Genomic DNA, 20,679 nt, shown 5'->3' with positions numbered 1-20,679 from the left:
CTGCCTTCCTGCCGTCGGGGCTTCGCTCCCTAGTCTTTTGACAGGAGCCCGTGGAGCATCCCGGTCACAAGCAGCCCTGCCTCCCCAGCTCCGGATCCGCGGGGCCGCGCAGCCTTCTGGGAGCCGTAGGCTCTGGCTTTCCTCCGCTGCAGAACTACAACTCCCGGCAGGCTTCGCTTCTCACCTCCTCCCTCTTAGCGCACGGCTTGCCGGGAGGGGGCAGGTAGCGGCCGGGCAGGGTCCAATGGGTGCCGGCTCCCGAGGAGAGGGCGGAGGAGAGGAGGAAGGAGGCGGAATCTGGGCCCCGGCCCCATTCATTGCCGCGGCCCGCCGGGCGGGGGTCCCGTCTTCTCGGAGTCATGGAGGCGCTAATTCCTGTTATCAACAAGCTCCAGGACGTCTTCAACACTGTGGGCGCCGACATCATCCAGTTGCCTCAGATTGTCGTGGTGGGAACGCAGGTGAGAGACGAGGGCGACGTCCGCCCAGGCCAAAACCGGGGCGCGGGCCTGGTCGGGGCTGCGGCGGCGCACGCGCCCAGGCCAGCCTTTGCGGCCTGTGGGACGCGGGCGCTGCTTGCGACCCCGGGGCTTCCTGGGTTGTGCCGCGCCTGCCCGCCCCGGGCTGCCTTGCACCGGGGCTGGGACTCGGGGCCTGGCCGGGAGGCGAGGGGCGGAGCCGGCGCGGCGGGCCTGGCGGGTCCCAGGGGCGGGGTGGGGAAGGGACGGGCCGTCGGGCGGAACTGGAGTCCTCCGAGACCGGGCGCGGCTTTCCCCGCGGGCCGCTGCTTCCAAGGGCACTTGGGGGACGCGCGGTGCACGCGGGGCGCACTGGCTCGCGGGGGGCCGGCTGGCCCGTTCTCGGTTGGTTTGTGGTCTGCGGGGCGTCCTGTTTCCCTCGCTTTGCTGAGGGGCTGCGGAATCAGTTTTGGAACCGCGCGCGGGCGGGGCTGACAAGGCCGCTACTGTGTAGCACCTGAGGGTTTTTCTGCAGTGTAATCTATCCCTGCAAGGCTTCGAGAACGCCTAAGCAGTTAAACACAAACAAAACACAAACAAACATCTAGGAAGGAATATTCTATTTTCCTGCATAGGCTCTGTTTTTTGTCTTGCATTTAAATTGGGCATCGAAGTTCTCTCTTACAGATAACATAATTTTTATATGCAGAAATGTTGAAATAATGTTATTTCTAGAGTGACAGAGAAGTGTAGGTTTTGTTTTCTCTGCCTGCTGCTTTTCTTGGTTGAAGAGGAATCTTAGGACATTTACTAGAGTTCAGAGAAGCTCATTTTAGAGATTACTTAGTATATTGATTTTAAATGCTTTCATTTAATGATCTTTTCATTCGAGGAAGGGGACGGTTTTCCGGTCATTTCAGCATACGACATGTATGGAGTGTATCCCAACACTGGAAACCTTGGAAACCATAGACATCCTGTACTGTGTGCTTTTTTTTTTTTTTTTTTTTTTAATATATCTTTATTGATTTCAGAGAGAGGAAAGGAGAGAGAGAGAGAAACATCAATGATGAGAGAATCATTGATGGGCTGCCTCCTGCACGACCCCACTGGGAATTGAGTCGCAATCTGGGCATGTGCCCTGACCGGGAATCAAACCCCGACGGCCTGGAGCCTAGGTGGATGCTCAACCGCTGAGCCACGCCCGGCTGGGCTGTGTGTGTGTGTGTGTGTGTGTGCTTTTAATTAGCTAAAGCAATAGATATTATTTCAGAAACAAATTTCTATGGTCTGCTGTGAGATCTGTATAGATTCCACTCAGTCCTGCCTACGCATATATAAGGTGTTCCCCCAAAATGTACACACACACTTTGAATAATTATAAAGACAGTGTTTATTAAAATACATTTCATTTTGCCTGACCAGCGTGGCTCAGCCGTTGAGCATCCACTTATTATCCAGGAGCTTTCGGTTCAGTTCCCAATCAGGGCATATGCCCAGATTTTGGGCTTATCCCCAGTAGGGGAGGTGCAGGAGGCAGCAGATCAATGACTCATCATTGATGTTTCTCTCTCTTTCCCTCTCCCTTCTTCTCTCTGAAGTCAATAAAGATATACTTAAATAAGTAAAATACACTTCATTTTCAAAATTGAGCTATCACCTGTTAAAGTGTGTATACATTTTTGGGGACACCTTGTAGTAGTATTTGTAACTTAATATTTGTAGTGATTGGCAACTCTGAATCATCAATATATAGCAAATTATAATCAGTATTTTTATTGAGTTCATTTTCTTACTGCTGTGTTTCTGTTCCTAGCCCTGGGAATAGTCTGGGTATGTAGTAGGTGCTCCATAAATATTTTGAATTAGCATTGTTCACTGTAACTAGATAATATTTTAAAACACTGGTACTTTTATGTTCAAAACCTGTTTTTGTAAATGAATTAGAGGTGGGATATAAATTAAACCTTTGTTAGTAATTTGGGAGTGTTTCCTAGTGGTAGACCGGAAACTTCCCATATACTGTACTTTAAAGAAATTCTCAATGCTTTTTAAGCTTGAAGCAGAAAAATATATTGTGTGTGCACTATAGTGTGCCAGCATGAATAGTTTAAAATCAAGAAGCATTTTTCACCCTGGTCCTTGTGGCTCAATTGGTTGCTGGTTGGGTTCCAGGGCAGGGCACATGCCTGGGTTTGTGCTCAATCCCCCTAAGGGAAACCAGCAGGAGGAAGCTGATTGATGTTTTGCTCTCACATCAATGTTTCTCAGTCTCTCCCTCTCCCTTCCCCTCTCTCTAAAAATCAATAAAGGGAGAAGCAGGGTAGAAAAGTAAATACCTCACCATTATGAAAACTATTAACATGTGCTAGCGAAAACCATCCTAGTAGTGACAGTTATATGCGACATTTGCATGTTGATGTTTGAAATTACTCAGTTTTTAGACTTGATCTAGTGAGGGCTATCTCCATTTAGGTCTTTATTAGCTGAAATTCAATCCTTTATTTTTACAGAATAAATAAGAGCAGAAAAATGTCTTTTTTCCATATTTTCCTCAATATGTTGGAAAACCTCTTCTACTTGATTTGAATATAAGTACACCGCTACTACTTTGTCATCTATGCCTTTAATGTTGTGTAACATATATATACATACAGCACACACCTCACATTCGTATTTATTTATTTATTTTAATTTTTATGTGTTTTTATTGATTTCAGAGAGAGGAAGAGGGAGAGAGCTAGAAACATCAATGATGAGAAAGTCATTGAATGGCTGCCTCCTGCGTGCCCCCTACTAGGGATTGAGCCTGCAACCCGGCTATGTGCCCTGACTGGACTAGAACTGTGACCTCCTGGTTCATAGGTCGGTGCTCAACCTTGAGCCAGACTCACATTCATATTTAATGGAGTAGTGTACAGTGAGTGAGTTCCAGACATAAAAGTGTTTTGTGCTTAGTTCTGACTAGTAAACTCAGTGTCAGTGATCATGTCTTCATAATACAGATATAGTCTTTGTCTTATACATTACCTATACCTTAGATGGCTGCAGGTCCTATTTATTGAACTTTTGTTTTCTTTTTTTCTTTTTTAAAATATATCTTTATTAATTTCAGAGAGAGGAAGGGAGAGGGAGAGAGGTGATAGAAAGATCAATGATGAGAGAGTCATTAATCAGCTGAAGCCCGCAACCCGGGCATGTGCCCTGACCAGGAATTGAACCCCGATCGCCTGGATCCTAGGTCGATGCTCAACCCTGAGCCACGCCCGGCCGGGCTATTGAACTTTTTAAAACAGCATTTCTCAAACAGTGTATATTAGAATAATTTTGAAAATTTGTTTCCTAGATTCCATCCCCAGAGATTTTGATGTACTAAGTCTGGGGTGGACCAGGCACTACAGGTGATTGTGATGTGTAGATAGTTCATAGATTCTAATTTGAAGTATATTAGTGAGTCTTTGATTTTAAAATGCATAAAACTGGGAAAAACAGGGAAGGAAAGCTGAGTCTAAGCACACCACCATCCAATAGCATGTTGATCTTGGTGGTCCAGGCAACCTTTGCTGACCCCTAAATGCTTTAAACTTTATTAGGTTGCCCAATACTTATTTGGGGCCTGGAGATATGGAAGAGTTGAGAAGAGGGAATGATGTTTACAGCTCTCGATCATTCACAGGTTTTATGATTTAGTTAAATAAATTGCTTTCCTCTTTCTCCAGCTGAGATCTTTTGTGTGGAAAGGACAGAAAATGGGGAGAGAGAAGCTTAGTACTTGTGACCAGGGTGTACTTTGCAGATGAGGGAGGAAATAAGACTTAAATAACTTTTGTGAGTCAACTTGAGAAATTTAATCACAATTTGTTAAATTAAGAATTGGAAGGAGTAGCACTCCAGCATGTAATCCAAGCCACGAGCCAGGGTAGGAATCCCAATGCAGATGACACGAACCCGAGACTCTTGCTCAGTGTTGCCAGAAATGTACTTTTCACTTTGCCTTTTATTTCAGTGATTTCAGCAGTCTACCTTCAGTAATTCAGACAAATGCAAAAAGAAAAGGAATCTTGGGTTTTAAATGACCAATTTTCACACCAATTTTTTTTATTTAGCATTTTAAAAATTGAAAAATAATTCATATAAAATTCACCATTATAAAGTTTACAGTTCAGTGGTTTTAGTATATTCACAAGGTTGTGCAACTACTGCCACTAATTCCAGAGCATTTTCATTATGCCAGAAAGAAACTCTGTTCCCATTAGCAGTCACTCTGCATTTTGCCCTACCCTCAGCCCCTGTCGACCACTAATCTACTTTCTATATCTATGGATTTGCCTATTCTGGATAGTCCATATAAATGGAATCATACAATATGTGGTCTTTGTGTCTGGCTTCTTTTTTATTTAAATTTTTTTTCAATTACAGTTTACATTCAGTATTATTTTGTATTAGTTTCAGGCGTACAGCATAAATGCCTGGTTTCTGTTGCTCAGCATGGCATGTCAGAGATGCATCATGTTGTTGCATATGTTAGCACTTCATTACTTTTTATGGCTGAATACTCCATTGCAGTGATTTTCAACTGGCGCGCCACAAGAACTTTTAAGACGTGCAATACCTGACTATTTAGTCAAGGGCACTGACCTCTTTTCCCTTAGATTGTCAAATAAAAAAATGACAACAGACAACACAAAATAGCTGTCCCGGGTGAATGAGTCAAAATTATACCTATTTTTTTTTTTTTTTTTTGTCAGATGGGCAAAATACATTTTTTGGTGTGTCACGGAATTTTAGTAGTTAGTTTATGTGTGCCATGAGATGAAAAGGTTAAAAAATTGCTACTCCATTGTATAGATAAGGCAGAGTTTGTTTATCCATTCATTAGTTGGTAGACATTTGGGTTGTTTCCACTTTTGGGCTATGATGAATAATGCTGTGAACATTCATTTACAAGTTTTTTGTGTGAACATATGTTCAATTCACTTGAGTATATACCTGGAAGTAGAATTGCTGGGTCATATGGTAATCCTATGTTTAACTTTTTGAGGAACCACCAAACTGTTTTCCACAGTATCTATACATTTTACATTCCCACCAGCAATGTAGAATTGGCATTTTCATTTCTGCAAATAGGTCCTTTGGGATTTGATACAGATTGTGTTTAGTCTGTAGATTACATTGGAGAGTATTGCCATTTTAATACTAAATCAGGTATAAAATTTTCAGTTGATAGTTGTTTTTTCCCCTTAAATTGGCACTTCAAGTCATGCAACTGCCTTTGGTTTCCATGATGATGGGAAATCTTTTGTATCTACTGTTAATCCTATTGAGGATCTCTTGTATATGAGTTGCTTCTCTATGACTCTCTTGCTGCTTTCATTATTCGTCTTTATCTTTTTTTAAAAATATATTTTTATTGATTGCAGAGAGAGAAAGGGAGAGGGAGACAGAGATAGAAACATCAAATGAGAGAGTGTCGTTGATCAGCTGCCTCCTGTACACGCCCCAATGGGGATCGAGCCCGCGACCCAGGCTTGTGCCCTGACCGGAATCGAACCTCGATGTCCTGGATCATAGGTTGACACTCAAATGCTGGGCCATGCTGGCCGGACTGTCTTTATCTTTTAACGGTTTGATTGTAATTGGTTTCCTACATGGAGTTAATTGAGCTTCTTCATTGTGTAGATTCATATAACTTATACTACGCTTTCTTACTTTTATGGAAAAAGTGGGGACTTTTATGGATATTACAAGTTTATGGTCTTATCAGGTATATGGATCTCGCTCATTTCTTACGTTTCAGATAGCACTGGGCCAGTAGTTTTATTAACCAATAAAAACATTCTTCCCTAGGGACTGCTAGGTCTGCAGCATTTTAGCCAGTTTGGATCCTGGATAGTTGACGTGTGTTAATATTACTGAGTTACATATGCAGTCATTATTCCATACAGGAACCAAAGTTTAACACCATAAATTATGAAGTGTTTTAAACTTCAGATTTAAATTTTGCCAACAGATTTGACCTCTATGGAAGAACATTTTAGTTCCTTTTAAATACCATAACATTAACATTTCTAAGGACATTCTGAGAAACATTTTATTTAAAATAAGTGAGGCAAATATTAAGAAAACCTTTTCTATAAACCTAAAATTATTACCAAATAATAAGTAAAAGAAATTAAGACAAGTATATCTTTATCTGTTATATTAAAGGCAAAATAAAGCATTGAGAGGCCTGTTGTATACAACAAAAAATAAGAACTTAGACATTAAAAACTGAATCAGCCTTGGTTAATGGGGATTGAATGAATATTTACAACTCCCCACTCCCAACTTAACGATACTTGCCAGAAGGAAAGAGCTAAAAATATGACAAAGACTTTTCAGTGAAAGGCTCCATCTCAAAATATAAATTCAGAACACTATAAATGTCAGTACAGTACAATTTGGAAGAAACTAAAAGGTGACACTGAGACAAGGCACAAAATTTTTAGCCCCTAAATACACAGGGTATTGAATCAATTTTGGGAGTATATAGAGATGAAAAAACAGAAGGTCACTCTATTTTCAGAACAAGCCAGTTGTGACTTCTGCCACATTGCAGCTCCTGTACCCACTCATTTTCCTGGAAAGAGTGCAGGCATTCACTGGGTGTTTAAATCACCAGGGGAAAATGAGCACTGATGTAACCAGTTGTTGAGGGAGCCAACACCATTTGTAATACTAAGGTGAAAAATTGGGAGCCCACAGATGTGTTTTGTTTGGTCTGTATGTGCTGATACATACAGTTTTTTTCTTTTAAAAAATTGAAATATAATTGACATATAACATTACATTAGTTTTAGGTGTACAGCATAATGGTGTGTGTGTATGTGTGTGTATGTTGAAATGATCACCACAAATGATCCAGTAACCATCCATTACATATAGTTGCAATTTTTTAAATCTTACAATGAGAACTTTTAAGATTTATTCTCTTAGCAACTTTCAGATACATAATACAGTACTATTATCTATAGTTGTCTTGCTGTACATAAGATGTACATTACATCTCCAGGGCTTATTTTTTATAACTGGAAATTTTTACCTTTTGACTGTTGTCACCCATTTTACCCACCCCCTGCCTGTGGCAACCACCAATTTGTTCTCTGTATCTATGACTTACTTAAATTTTTTTTTTAAATTTATCGATTTGAGAAAGAGAGGAAAGGGGAAAGAGAGAGAAATACCGATTTGTTGTTCCATTTCTGTATGCATTCATTGGTTGTTTCTTGTATGTACTCTTACTGGGGGATGGAACCCACAACCTTGGTGTATCAGGATTACACTCTAACCAACTGAGCTACCCCGCCAGGGCCTGTTTTTTTGTTTCTGTTTTTACTTTTATTTTTAAAATAAGATTTCACATATAAGTAAAATCATATGGTATTTGTCTTTTTCTGTTTGACATTTTACTTAGCATAATGCCCTCAAGGCCCATCCCGGTTCTCCCAAATTTTCTTCTTTTTTATGGCTGAATAATATTCCATTTATACTATTCGTTTGAATTAGTATTTCTAGTTTCTTTGGATATCTTCCCAGAAGTGGAATTGCTGAGTCATAAGATAAGTTTCATTTTTAATTTCTTGAGATAACTCCATACTGCTTTCCACAGTGGCTGTACCAATCTGCATTCCCACCAACAGTGCACAAGTATTCCCTTTTCTCCATGTCGTGGCCAACACTTGTTTGTTGGTTTATTGATGATAGCCATTCTGACAGGTGTGAGGTGGTTTTAATTTGCATTTCTGTGATGATTAGTCAGGATAATCATACTTTCATGTCTGTTAGCAATCTGTATGTCCTGTTTGGAGAAGTGTCTATTCAGGTCCTTTACACATTTCTTTCTTTTCTTTTTTACCTTCACCTGAGGATATTTTTCCCATTGCTTTTCAGAGAGAGTGGAAGGGAGAGAGACACATCAATTGGTTGCCTCCTGCAGAGGGATTGATCTTGCAACCAAGGTACATGCCCTTGGCTGGAATCGAACCTGGGATGCTTCAGTCCGCAGGCTGACACTCTAACCACTGAGCCAAACTGGCTAGAGCTCCTTTACCCATTTCTTAATTGGATTGTTTTTTGTATGTTGGGTTTAAAAGTTCCGTATAAATTTTGGACATTAAGCCCTAATTAGATGTATCATTGGTGAATATGTTCTCCCATTCAGTGGGTTGTCTTTTCATTTTGTTGATGGTTTCCTTTGCTATGCAAAACCTTTTTAGTTTGCTGTAGTCCCTTTTGTTTATTTTTATTTTGATTCCCTTGCCTGAGCAGATATATCAGAAAAAACATTGCTACAAGAAATGTCTGAGATTTTACTGTCTATTGTTTCTTGTAGGATTGTTATGGTTTAGAGTCTAACATTTAAGTCTTTAATCTATTTTGAATTTATTTTTGTGTATGGTGTAAGAAGGTGGTCTAGTTTAATTTTTTTTATGTATCCAGTTTTCCCAGCACCATTATGAATAGACTGTCTTTGCCCATTGTATGTTCTTGCCTCATTTGTCAGATATTGACTATAAAGGCGTGGTTTTATTTCTGGACTCTTTATTCTGTTCTGTTGATCTATATGTCTGTTTTTATGCCAATACCCTGCAGTTTTGATTACTATGGCCTTTAGTATAGTTTGATATCAGGTAGCGTGATTCCTCCAACTTTGTTCTTCTCCCTCAAGATTGCTGTGGCAATGTGGGGTCTTTTGGTTTCATATAAATTTTTGCAGTATTTGTTCTAATTCTGTGAAATATACTCTTGGTATCTTGATAGGAATTGCATTGATTTTATAGATTGCTTTTGGTAGTATGGAAATTTTTTTTAATATGTCTTTATTGATTTTAGAGAGAGGAAGGCAGAGGGAGAGAGAAGTATCATTGTTGAGAGAGTCATTGATTGGTTGCCTCCAGCATGCCGCCCACTGGAGATTGAGCCCACAACCCAGGCATGTGCCCTGACCGAGAATCAAACCCTGATCTCCTGGATCATAGGTCAATGCTCACCCCTGCTGAGCTATGCCAGCCAGGCAGTATGGACATTTTAATGATGTTAATTCTTCCTATCCATGAACATGGTATCTGCATCCACTTATTTGTATTTTCTTCAGTCTCTTTCTTCAGTGTCTTATAATTTTCTGAGTATAGGTCTTTTATACCCTTGGTTAAATTTATTCCTAGGTATTTTATTATTATTTTCGATGCAGTTGTAAGTGTGATTGTTTTCTTAGTTTCTCTTTCTGATAGCTCATAATTGGTGTATACAAATGCAACTGATTTCTGGATATTTATTTTGTATCCTGCTCCTTTGCTGAATTCATATATCAGTTCTAGTAGTTTTTTGGTGGAATCTTTAGGGTTTTGTATGTACAGTATCATGTCATCTGCAAATAATGACAGTTTTACTTCTCCCTTTCTAATTTGGATGCCTTTTATTTCTTCTTCTTGTGTGATTGTTGGGCTAGGACTTCCAGTACTGTGTTGGATAAGAGTGGTGAAAGCTGACACCCCTGTCTTGTTCCTGTTCTTAGGTGAAATGCTTTTAGTGGTTGCCCATTGAATGTGATGTCGGCTGTAGGTTTGTCATATATGGCCTTCATTACATTGAGTATGATCCCTGTATTCCCATGTCGCTGAGAGTTTTGATCAAAAATGGATGTTGGATTTTGTTGAATGCTTTTTCTGCATCTATTGATATGATCGTGTGATTTTTGTGTTTCACTTTGTTTATGTGATGTATCACATTTATTGATTTTTGAATATTGTACCAACCTGCATCCCCAGAATAAATCTCATTTGATCATGGTGTATGACCTTTTTAATGTATTGCTGGGTCTGGTTTGCTAATATTTTGTTGAGAATTTTAGCATCTATGTTCGTCAGGGATATTGGCCTATAATTTTCTTTCTAGTGTTTTTATCTGGTTTTGGAATTAGGGTAATATTGGCCTCATAAAATGAGTTTGGGAGTGTAACATCTTGAATTTTTTGGAATAGTTTGAGAAGGATAGGTGTTAGTTATTTTTGAATGTTTGGTAAAATTCACTTGTGAGACCAATCCATGACTTTTGTTTGTTGGGAGCTTTTGATTACTGCTTCAGTTTTATTAGTTGTAATCATGTTTATTTAGATTTTCTGATTCTTGCTTCAAATTTGGAAGGTTGTATGTTTCTATGAATTTCTCCAGAATGTACAGTTTGTTGGCATATAGCTGTTCGTAATATTTTCTTACAATCCTTTGTATTTCTTTGGTGTCAGTTGTTACTTCTCCTTTTTGACTTCTGATTTTATTTATTTGGGTCCTCTCCCTTTGTCTCTCAATACAGTCTTTGTTTTAAAGTCTATTTTGTTTGCTACCCCAGCTTTCTTTTTGTTTCCAGTTGCGTGTAATGTATTTTTCAATCCCTTCACTTTCAGTCTGTGTGTATTCTTACGTCTGACGTGAGTCTCTTATAGGCAGCATATAGATGGGTCTTTTGTTTTTTTAATCTATTCAGCCACTGTATGTCTTTTGATTGGAGAATTTATTCCATTTGCATTTAAAGTAATTATTGACAGGTATGGACTTACTTCCATTTTTGTGTTTTCTGACCATTTTATAATTCCTTTCTTTCTCTCTTGCTCTCTTCCATGTGGGTTGATGATTTTCTCTAGTGTGGTATGTTTAGATACTTTATCTTTTGTGTATCTACTATAGGTTTTTGCTTTGTGTTTACCATGAAACTTACATAAAGCAACTTATAGTGTTCTGTTTTAAATTGATAACAACCCACACATTTTATGTTTTTGATGTTATAATTTAAGTTTTTTATCTTGTGTATCCATTAATAAGTTATTCTGGTCATAGTTATTTTTACTACTTTTATTTTTTAACCTTCTTACTAGATTTAGAAATGATTAACACACCACATTAGATTTTCCTGAGTTTTACAATATTTACCGTTACCAGTGAAATTTATACTTTCATATGTCTTCTTGTTACTCATTACATGCTTTCATTACAGCTTAAAGAAGTCCCTTCAACGTTTCTTGAAAGGCTGGTCTAGTGGTGATGAACTCCTTAAGCTTTTGCTTGTCCTGAAACTCCTTCATTACTGAAGGACAGCTTTGCTAGGTAGAGTGTTCTTGGTTGGCAGTTTTTGTTGATGTTGTTGTTTTTTTAACTCTTAGCACTTTGAGTATATTATGCCATTCCCTCTTGCTGACAAAGTTTCTGTTGAAAAATCTGCTTATTATCTTATGGGATTTCCCTTGTACACAAGAAGTTGTTTTTCTCTTGCTGCTTTTAAGATTCTCTCCTTGTCTTTAACTTTAGAAACTTTAATTATAATGTGTCTTAGTTTGGGTCTTTTTGGGTTATTTTTATTTGAAGCTCTCTGGGCTTTCTGGGTATTTGTTCATTTTTCCAAGTTAGGGAGATTATCAGCCATTATATCTTCAAATAAGTTTTCTAGCCCTTTCTTTCTCTTTTTCTTGTAGGGTCCCCTATAATGCAAATGTTGGTCGACTTGATGTTGTCCCATAAGTTCTTTAAGCTATCTTCATTTATTTTCATTCTTTTTTTGGATCTAATTGGATGAGATCCACTGTACTATTTTGGAGTTCATCGATCCTTCTGCTTTCACCTAGTCTGTTGTTGAACTCTTCTCTTTTTCAGTTCAGTTATTGTATTCAGCTCTGTAATTTCTGTTTGTTACTTTCTTATATTTTCTGTCTCTGTTGAAATTTTATCTTTGTTCATTCATTGTTCTCTTGAGTTCATTGAGCATGTTTATAACCATTATTTTGAACTCTATCAGATAACTCACTTGTAACTTCATTGTAAAGTAACTTCATTACTTTTCTTTTTTTTTTTCTTTTTGGAACACATTCCTTTGTTTCTTTATTTTCCCTGATTCTCTGTCTGTTTTTATGAATTAGATAAAATAGCTTAGTCTTCCAGTCTTGAAGGAGTTGCCTTGTATAGGAGGTGTACCTTATTGTTCAGCTCTGCTCTAGATCTTACTTGTTGTCTCTCTCAAACCTTTGTGATTGTCCTAGCAGCCTACTTTTTTCTTAGTGGCTCCCAGGAGTTGAGAGTATGCCAAGATCTGTTAGTGTCAAAGGGAAGGATCTCAGTCAGCACCTAGATTCAGACTCATTGGAAGCTAGACCCTCAGGCAGCAGCTTTTAAAATATATTTAAATATACCTTTCTCAAGGGAAGATGGGGAGATGGGCATTTCTGTCTACTCTCTGTACTGTGCCCTGGCAGGGAGGGTATGGTGAGCCTGTATGAGCCCTTTAAGGACTGCTTCTTTGTTCACTTACAGCCTTGTGGGTCTTGTGGACACAATCCCTCTGTTGGCTTTCAAAGTTAGATGTTTTGGAGGCCCATGTCAGGTATAGGTCTTAGAAGTTGGAGTACCAGATGTGAGGCTCATACCCTCTGCTCCTCAGAAAGAGTGTGGGTGTACTTAGATTCTTTTCTATTGTGGGTCGCTGCACCTGGGATGGAGTTTATGGCAAAATTGTGTCAGCCTCTCCTACTTGTTTCAGTGTAGGTTTTTGCCCTTTACCGAATGTATAGGTATCACGGTTTTTGAGTTTCTTTCAGAGGGAGTTGTTTGGTTTGTAGCTGTAAATTTGGTGTGTCTGTGAAAGGATGTGAGTTCAGGATCCTCCTACATCACCATTTTGAACTGGAACTGACACGTTTATTTTTTTAAAGTGTATTAGTTTTCCAGTGTTTAAAAATTGGTGAATTCATTCTAAAGGCCCAGATTTCCAGTTTAAAAAAAAAAAAAAATTCAGAAAATCTGACAACACTGGGCCACATTCCCAGTGATCTGAACAATGCCTGTTTTAGATGGGTCAGACCTGGTTTTCCAGAGCTCCCATTGCTCCTGGTTTCCTTTTTTGGTTGCCATTTATCAATCTATTTGTGTTCTTTTCTATTATAGTGTGAAGAGGACAGTGAAATATTTCCTATTTCCATATCTGTCAAAAGTAAAACACTACCTGAGAAATAATCTTGTATTTTAATATAAGGAATATTCTTGTATTTTTCACAGTCCTTAAAAATATTCTTTTATTTCATGAGATGTGAGAAATATTTTTATATTTTTAATGTGCAGACAAAATATCAGAAGAATACAATCTGGGTTGATTTACCCATTCCAGTTACCTGCTGCTTGTGTGGGCAACTGAGTTTGTAATCCCTGTGTTAGTTTGTCAGGGCTGCCATAAAAAAGTACCACACAGACTGTGTGGCTTAAATAACAGAAATTTATTTTCTTACAGTTTTGGAGGCTAGAAGTTCAACATCAAAGTGTTGGCAGGCCTAGTTTCTTCTGAGGCCTCTCTCCTTCACTTGCAGATGGCTGTCTTCTTGCTATATCCTCATGTGGTAGTTTCTCTGTGTGTCACGTTCTTATGTCTCTGTGTGTCCTAATTTCCTCTTTTGTAAGGACACCAGTTAGGTTGGATTAGGGACTACTCTAATGGCCTTGTTTTAACTTAATCACCTCTTTAAAGGCCCTTTCTCCAAAAACATTTTGAGGTACACATTCTGAGGAGGGAGGGAGTTGTTAGGGCTTCAACATATACATTTTAGAGTAACACAGTTCAGTCCATAACAACCTGTCGTTAAAGATATCTAGTATATAGATACAGAAAAATGTACAACTGAAAATCAGTAACCATAAAAGGAGGAAGCTAAAGTAGATAATCAGTGTAACAAAATGCAGTCAATATAGAATTCAGTAGAAAACTTTAAAAAGTATTCATTGTGAGATACCTGATTTAAGACGGAAGGGGGAAAAACAGTCAAAGATCCAACATATGTACAATAGAAGTCCCCAAATAGGAAAAAAGGATATCAGGGAACAGATATAAAACTAAATTAAAAACAAATTTTGGAGATACATTTTGAAAGAGCATAGCACATACTTGAGAACACAGACATAGTCTAGTAAAATTATTGGACATTACAGGAAAAATAAAAATCTTGCAGATGTTCAGGCATAAGTCACAAAGCCTCTCATAAGGGAAGGAAAATCAGATTATTTATTATACCTTTCTACAGTAACAATTTATGAGAGAAGACATACTATGAAAGGATTTATGAGAGGATGTACTTTAATATGGAATTCCATATTTAAGATACTCAAGAAACATGAGCCCAAGATTTTATATATAATCAAACTGAATTGCAAGTGTAAAAGTCACAAACTGTTATTAGTACGCTAGAACTTCTGTTCTCATCAGCCCTTCCTGAGGAATCTACTAGAGAACAAGTTTCAGAGAATCAAAATGACTAAAGAGACATTAACATAAGGACTGATTGTTAGCATTGCACGTATAGTTAGAGAACCAAGAGTGAAAAAGTCTTGAGGGTTAAAAAAAGGAGAAAGTATGGTCTGCAAAACATTAAAAAAAACTATTTTCAGTAATCATATTGGTAGTAGTATTGATATTATTTGGAGACTTTGTGTAATGTGAAATAAAGAGCAAATGAGTAATTGTGTTATTCTGTCATAAACTGTGTCCTTGAGAACCACGATATTCAGAATAGAAGAAAGAGGATAGATATAACTCAAATTGGGAGATGTTGTGTGCATATAGGGTGGGTGGGGCAAGTGTTGGTAGCCCAGATAGAGAAATAAGCTAAATATTTAACTCCCGGAGTTTTTAAAAAGGAGACTAGATAAGTAATCCCTCTACCCCAGAAGAAGGAGGAAAACAAAAACAGGAAGAAGAAATTAACAGTATTAAAAAATTACAAAATAAAAGAAAACCAATAAAATGTACTTAAGCCATCAAAAAAATTATAAAATGAAATCAATAAAATACAGATTTGACCAATAAAACCAGTTTAATGGCCAATTGGAAAATTTGGTCTGAATAAAAGAACATAAAGGCAAAATATTAGAAATAAGTGAACAATTTCTTTGAGCATTTTAAGCAGTTATGCTATGGACAGGTTTATCAAACACATAAAGAACATGTTGAAATTATTTCGAAGTACAGGAAAGAAATGATGGAAAGCACCCATTTTACTTAATGAGAGGGATAAACCTGGATACTGGAACCTAGCAATATCAGATGTGCTGCATAATTTTCTTTTTTTAATTTATACTTATTGTTGAAAGTATTACAGGTGTCCCATTTCCTCCCCCAATTGACCCCCTCCACCTCACTCCCACCTCTTCCCCAGGCCTTCACCCCGTCATTGTCTGTGTCCATGAGGTGTGCATATATGCATATAACTTCTTTGGTTAATCTCTTCCCGCCCTCCACCCCCTTCCCTCTTCCCTCTGAAATATGATCATCTGTTACATGCGTCAATGTCTCTGGATCTATTTAGTTCATCAGATTCTTTTGTTCACTAGCTTCTTGTTCAAGAAGACCCTTCAACATTTCCTGTAGTGCTGGTTTGGTGGTGATGAACTCCTTTAGCTTTTCCTTGTCTGAGAAGCTCTTTGTCTGACCTTCAGTTCTAAATGATAGCTTTCCTGAGTAGAGCAATCTTGGTTGTAGTTCCATGTTTTTCATCACTTTGAATATTTCTTGCCACTCCCTTCTGGCATGCAAAGTTTCTGTTGAGAAATCAGCTGACAGTCGTATGGAGGCTCCCTTGTATGTAATTAATTGTTTTTCTCTTGCTGCTTTTAAGATTCTCTCTTTGTCTTTAACCTTTGGCATTTTAATTATGATGTGTCTTGGTGTGGGCCTCGTTGTTGTTGTTTTTTAAAAAATATATCTTTATTGATTTCAGAGAGAGGAAAGGAGAGGGAGAGAGAGACAGAGAGAACCATCAATGATGAGAGAGTCATTGGGGATGGAGCCCACAACCCAGGCATGTGCCCTGACCGGGAATCGAACCCTGATCTCCAGGATCCTAGGTCGATGCTCAACCGCTGGGCCGGTATGGGCCTCTTTGGGTTCCTCTTGTTTGGGACCCTCTGTGCTTCCTGGACTTGTAAGTCTATTTCTTTCCCCAGGTAGGGGAAGTTTTCTGTAATTATTTTTTCAAATAGGTTTTCAATTTCTTGCTCTCTTTCTTTCTGTCACCCCAATAATACAAATGTTGGGCCTCTTGAAGTTGTCCCAGAGACTCCTTATGCTATCTTCATATTTCTGGATTCTTTGTTCTTTTTGCTCTTCTGGTTGGGTGTTTTTTGTTTCTTCATGTTCCAAATTGCTGATTTGATTCTCAGCGTCCTCTACTCTACTGTTGATTCCCTGTAAATTATTCTTCATTTCAGTTCCTGTAGCCTTCATTTCAAATTGGCACTTTATTATATTATCGATTTTCTCAGTTATTTCCCTAATAGTCTGCTTAAACATCCTTATAAACAAAATTCTGAACTCTGTATCTGTTAGCTTGCTTAGATCTATTTCATTTAGTTCCTCTTCTAGAGATTTCTTCTGTTCTTTCCTTTGTGAAATGTTTCTTTGCCTCATTTTGGCTGCATCCAGGTGTTTGTTTCTATGTATTAGGTAGAACTGCTATGTCTCCTGGAATTTATAGAGTGGCTTTGTGTAGTAGGTGTTCTGTAGGGTCCAGTGGCTCAGCCTCCCCAGTCACCTGAGCTGGGCCTTTAGGTGCTCCCCTGTGTGGGCTGTGTGCACTGTCCTGTTGTAGTTGAGCCTTGGTTGCTGTTGGTGTCCCTGGGAGGAATTGACCCCCAGGCCAGTCAGCTGTGAGGACCAGCTGCAACTACAGCCAAGGAACTGCTGTGCTGGAGACACCCCTATGGAGCAGGATTTACTTCAGTGGGGCTTTGGTGTTCACCAAGTGTGCCCCTTGAATGTGTCACTCGTGGATGTGGTAGGGTTGTAATCCAGCATGGTCGAGTCTGACCACCAGGTGCACTGTCTCTGGGGCCTCCTGGGAGGTATAAAGTCAGCCTGTGCCAGTGCCTTGCCCAGGGCCACCCAGCACGAGCTACACAGCAAACTGTAGTTGGCTGCTACTTGTGCTGGGCTTGGCGGTGTCCAGGAGAGGCCAAGCTATGAGCCAATGCAGCTGCCGCTAGTGCCAGGCCTGGGGCCACTTATCAAGCCGTATGGGGCCCGCTGCTGCTTGTTTGAGAGATTTTAGGAAAGTCCTAAGCATGAGGCTTGAGAGGCCACTTGCACAGAAAAGCCCCTGGAAATGGCCCGGATGAGCTGCAGGTGGGGAGGGGCGGGGCCTCCGGGAATCATGGGGCGGGGCCAAAGGTGTGAGTCAGGTGCTGGTGATTCAAATACGACGCCTGGCTGCGGGCTCTGTGTGGGTAGGACTTGGCAAAGGAGCAGTGACCTCTGCCAGCCCTTCTGCCTGGGAGGAAGCCGCCCCTCCAGCTCTCGCCCCAATTTCAGGCAGGTTAGTTCCTCCCCGAGTGTCCCAGGTCCTTTCAGGCTGCTGCCCGGCGCTGGGCTCAGAGGGAGCGTCCGAGTGAGTCCATGCCGGGCCCTTTGAGAGGAGCTGCTGGGGCTCCCACAGCCTCCCCGACCCTCAGAGACAGTCCCTGCTGTTTTCACAGCCCGAAGCTGTGGGGACGTCTCTTCCCACCCTGGAGTCCTGGGCTGGGGGCCTGTTGTGGGACTGGGACCCCTCACTCCTCCGGGAAACCCCCACTGCCAAGATTCCCTCCTGGGTTTCAACCCTGGCACCAGGTGTGGGCCTGCGGCGGTGTCTCCGCCCCCCCCTACTTCTCTGGACGCTCTTTCAGCTCCCTGGTTGTGGGGCTTCTGTGCAGCCAAATTTCAGGAGGCTCTGAGAGATGGTGGTTCTGTATTTTAGTTGTAATTTTGATGTGGTTGCGGGAGGCGGCAGGTGCGGCTGTTACCTACGCCGCCATCTTGTTTTCCCCCATAATTTTCAATATGACCCTCCATATCCTGTTTTCTCTCATGTGAGACTCTTCTGGACAACATGAATGGGTTCCTATGTGCTCTGGCTTCTGATTAGATATGGAAATGGGGAGCCCTGGCAAGAATTAGAGAAAGGCGGAGACTAAAATTTGGGTATTTATTCCCCTGGCTCACTGTATGTAGGTTCCATAGACTGGCTGTCTCTCTTCTGAAAGTCCTAGTCCTTCCTTGGGAGCCTGTAGGTGATTAGAGCTGCTTTGTTACTAGCCTGGGTTCTTGCATTTACTTACCTCTGTGATTCTCCTAAGCCTCATTGACAGCTTTGTAAATAGTCCACTTGTAATGAACCGTCCTTAAATTAATCTAAGTGGGTCATCTGCTTTCTGTAGACCCGTGTTGATACAATAGATGAGTTTAGGATTTTGCATTTGTAGAAAATATGAAATTAAAAGATGTACTACTTTTGGCTGCTAAGAACATATACAGTGCAGAAAACATTAATTACAAAGTTAAGAAAAACAAAATTTATAAATATTTAAAATGTATAATATAGACAAGGGGTTTATATAGTGTTTGATTTTCTACCATTTATTAGAAGGGTAAGTCCTCATTTAATGTCGTTGATAGGTTCTTTGACATTAAGAAAATGACATAAAATGAAACCAATTTTACCATGGGCTAATTGATATAAACAAGAGTAAGTTCTTGTGTTTTCTCATCACTGTTATAATGAAATGACGTTTAATGAAATGACATTATTCAAGGACCTGATGTGTTGTGTATCTATGTTGTTTTCTGAGTGATCATTGAATTGTGGTTATATAGAAGAATGCCCTGTTCTTAAGAGATATGCCTCAATATTTAGGAATGAAGTATCATGATATATGTAATTGTTAAATAGGACAGTAAAAGAAAAATGTATGTTTGTGTGTAAGAGGAGACAAAATAAATGTATCAAAATGTTAATAATTAGTGCTTCTTTGTTAAGGTATATGAGTATTCACTGCTGATACTCTTGCATCTCTTGTGTCTTTGAAATTTTCAAAATAAGTTGGGGGAAACATTGAAAACAACAAAAAATTAAATACTTAATATGGATAAAGAACTTTATGAAACTAAAAAGAATCCTATAAAATGCCAGCATTTGAACAAGCAAATCACTGAAGGAGAAATACAGAAAGCCCTTAACCAAAATGATGCTTGGCTTGAATAATAAAGGAACGCAAATTTAAATAAGCTGTCAGTGTTCGTCTATTGAAGTAGCAAAGATTCAATGAAGTGGTAATGTCCAGTGCTAATGGGGATGTAACAAATTTAATGGGAAATATAGCTTGGTGCCTGCCATCTTGTGTGCAGCCTGGCAGTATTTGTGAATGCTCTAAATCTGTATGATCTTTAATCATAGCAGTTTCATTAAAGGAAATAAAGTCTACTGAGGTAATAGAAGAAGTGAGTAAGGTTATATATACAAAGCATGTACTTTGCAGCCTTGTTAGCAGTAGCAAAAGCCATTTAAGTGTCCATCAGCTGGGGTTTGGTTTTATACATAGTAGAATACTATTTAACTGTTAAACACAGAAGTTAATATGTTGATATAGAATGATATTTCTGATTGTTACAATAAAATAAAAGCAGGTTAGAGAAAAATACATATAGTACTATCCCATTTAAAGTAAATTACATATTATGGACGTAATTTTATATATATCAGTATTATAGAGGTTTTGAAAACCTGGGTGGGAGACTGTCAAAAAGGTAGGAAAGTTATAGGGGAGTGGGACTTCTTTATTCTTTCTTTTTGGATATATATATATATATATTTTTTTAAAGAAATAAACATCATATAATCGAAAATGTAACACTTTTTATTTAAAAGGTTTTGCAGTCATTTTTTCTTTAAAATAATTTCATGTATGCTGCTATATTCATGTAGTCGTACTGAGTTGTAAAAAATCTGTTAAACTCATTTTGTTCTTGTATATTCTGTTTTCAGAGCAGTGGAAAGAGCTCAGTGCTAGAGAGCCTAGTGGGAAGGGACCTGCTTCCCAGAGGCACTGGTATTGTCACCCGGAGACCTCTCATACTGCAGCTAGTCCATGTTTCACCTGAAGATCAACGAAAAACAACAGGAGAAGAAAATGGTAAATTTTAGAATTGGAATAAGAAGAATTATTATTTTTGGTGGAAACTTAAAGACATGAATTGATTAGACAGTTATTAGTGGCTGTAACAGAAGTAGAAGCCCTGGGAAGAGAAGTGGTATGCATCTCTCCTCATGTAAAAGAGTAATTTTTGTTGTTTTGAGGAGGCTGAGTAAACTTGTTTGGAATATAGTACCTCTTTGGTATTCAGCTTAATA

General features: G+C 39.2%; 1 protein-coding gene across 8 annotated transcripts in view; it reads left to right on the top strand.

Annotated features, from left to right (window-relative positions):
* The first annotated feature begins 332 nt into the window (after positions 1–332).
* DNM1L (dynamin 1L) overlaps positions 333–20,679 on the top strand; it is a 45,694-nt gene continuing 25,347 nt past the window's right edge. For 5 of the 8 annotated variants that reach the window (XM_016201447.2, XM_016201452.2, XM_016201449.2 and 2 more), the window contains exons 1-2: positions 334–461; positions 20,314–20,461. In XM_016201447.2, the coding sequence (XP_016056933.1) occupies positions 360–461; positions 20,314–20,461 (250 nt within the window). In that variant the 5' untranslated portion in view covers positions 334–359. Of the gene's footprint in view, positions 462–20,313; positions 20,462–20,679 lie in introns of all 8 variants that reach the window. The other 3 variants (XM_016201450.2, XM_016201453.2, XM_016201451.2) reach the window with 2 other exon arrangements.

This window comes from Miniopterus natalensis, chromosome 2, assembly GCF_054644295.1.
Source record: "Miniopterus natalensis isolate mMinNat1 chromosome 2, mMinNat1.hap1, whole genome shotgun sequence".
Taxonomy (NCBI): Eukaryota; Metazoa; Chordata; class Mammalia; order Chiroptera; family Miniopteridae; genus Miniopterus; species Miniopterus natalensis.
The sequence above is the reverse complement of the archived record's forward strand: the minus strand, read 5'-3'. Positions and strand labels throughout refer to the sequence as shown.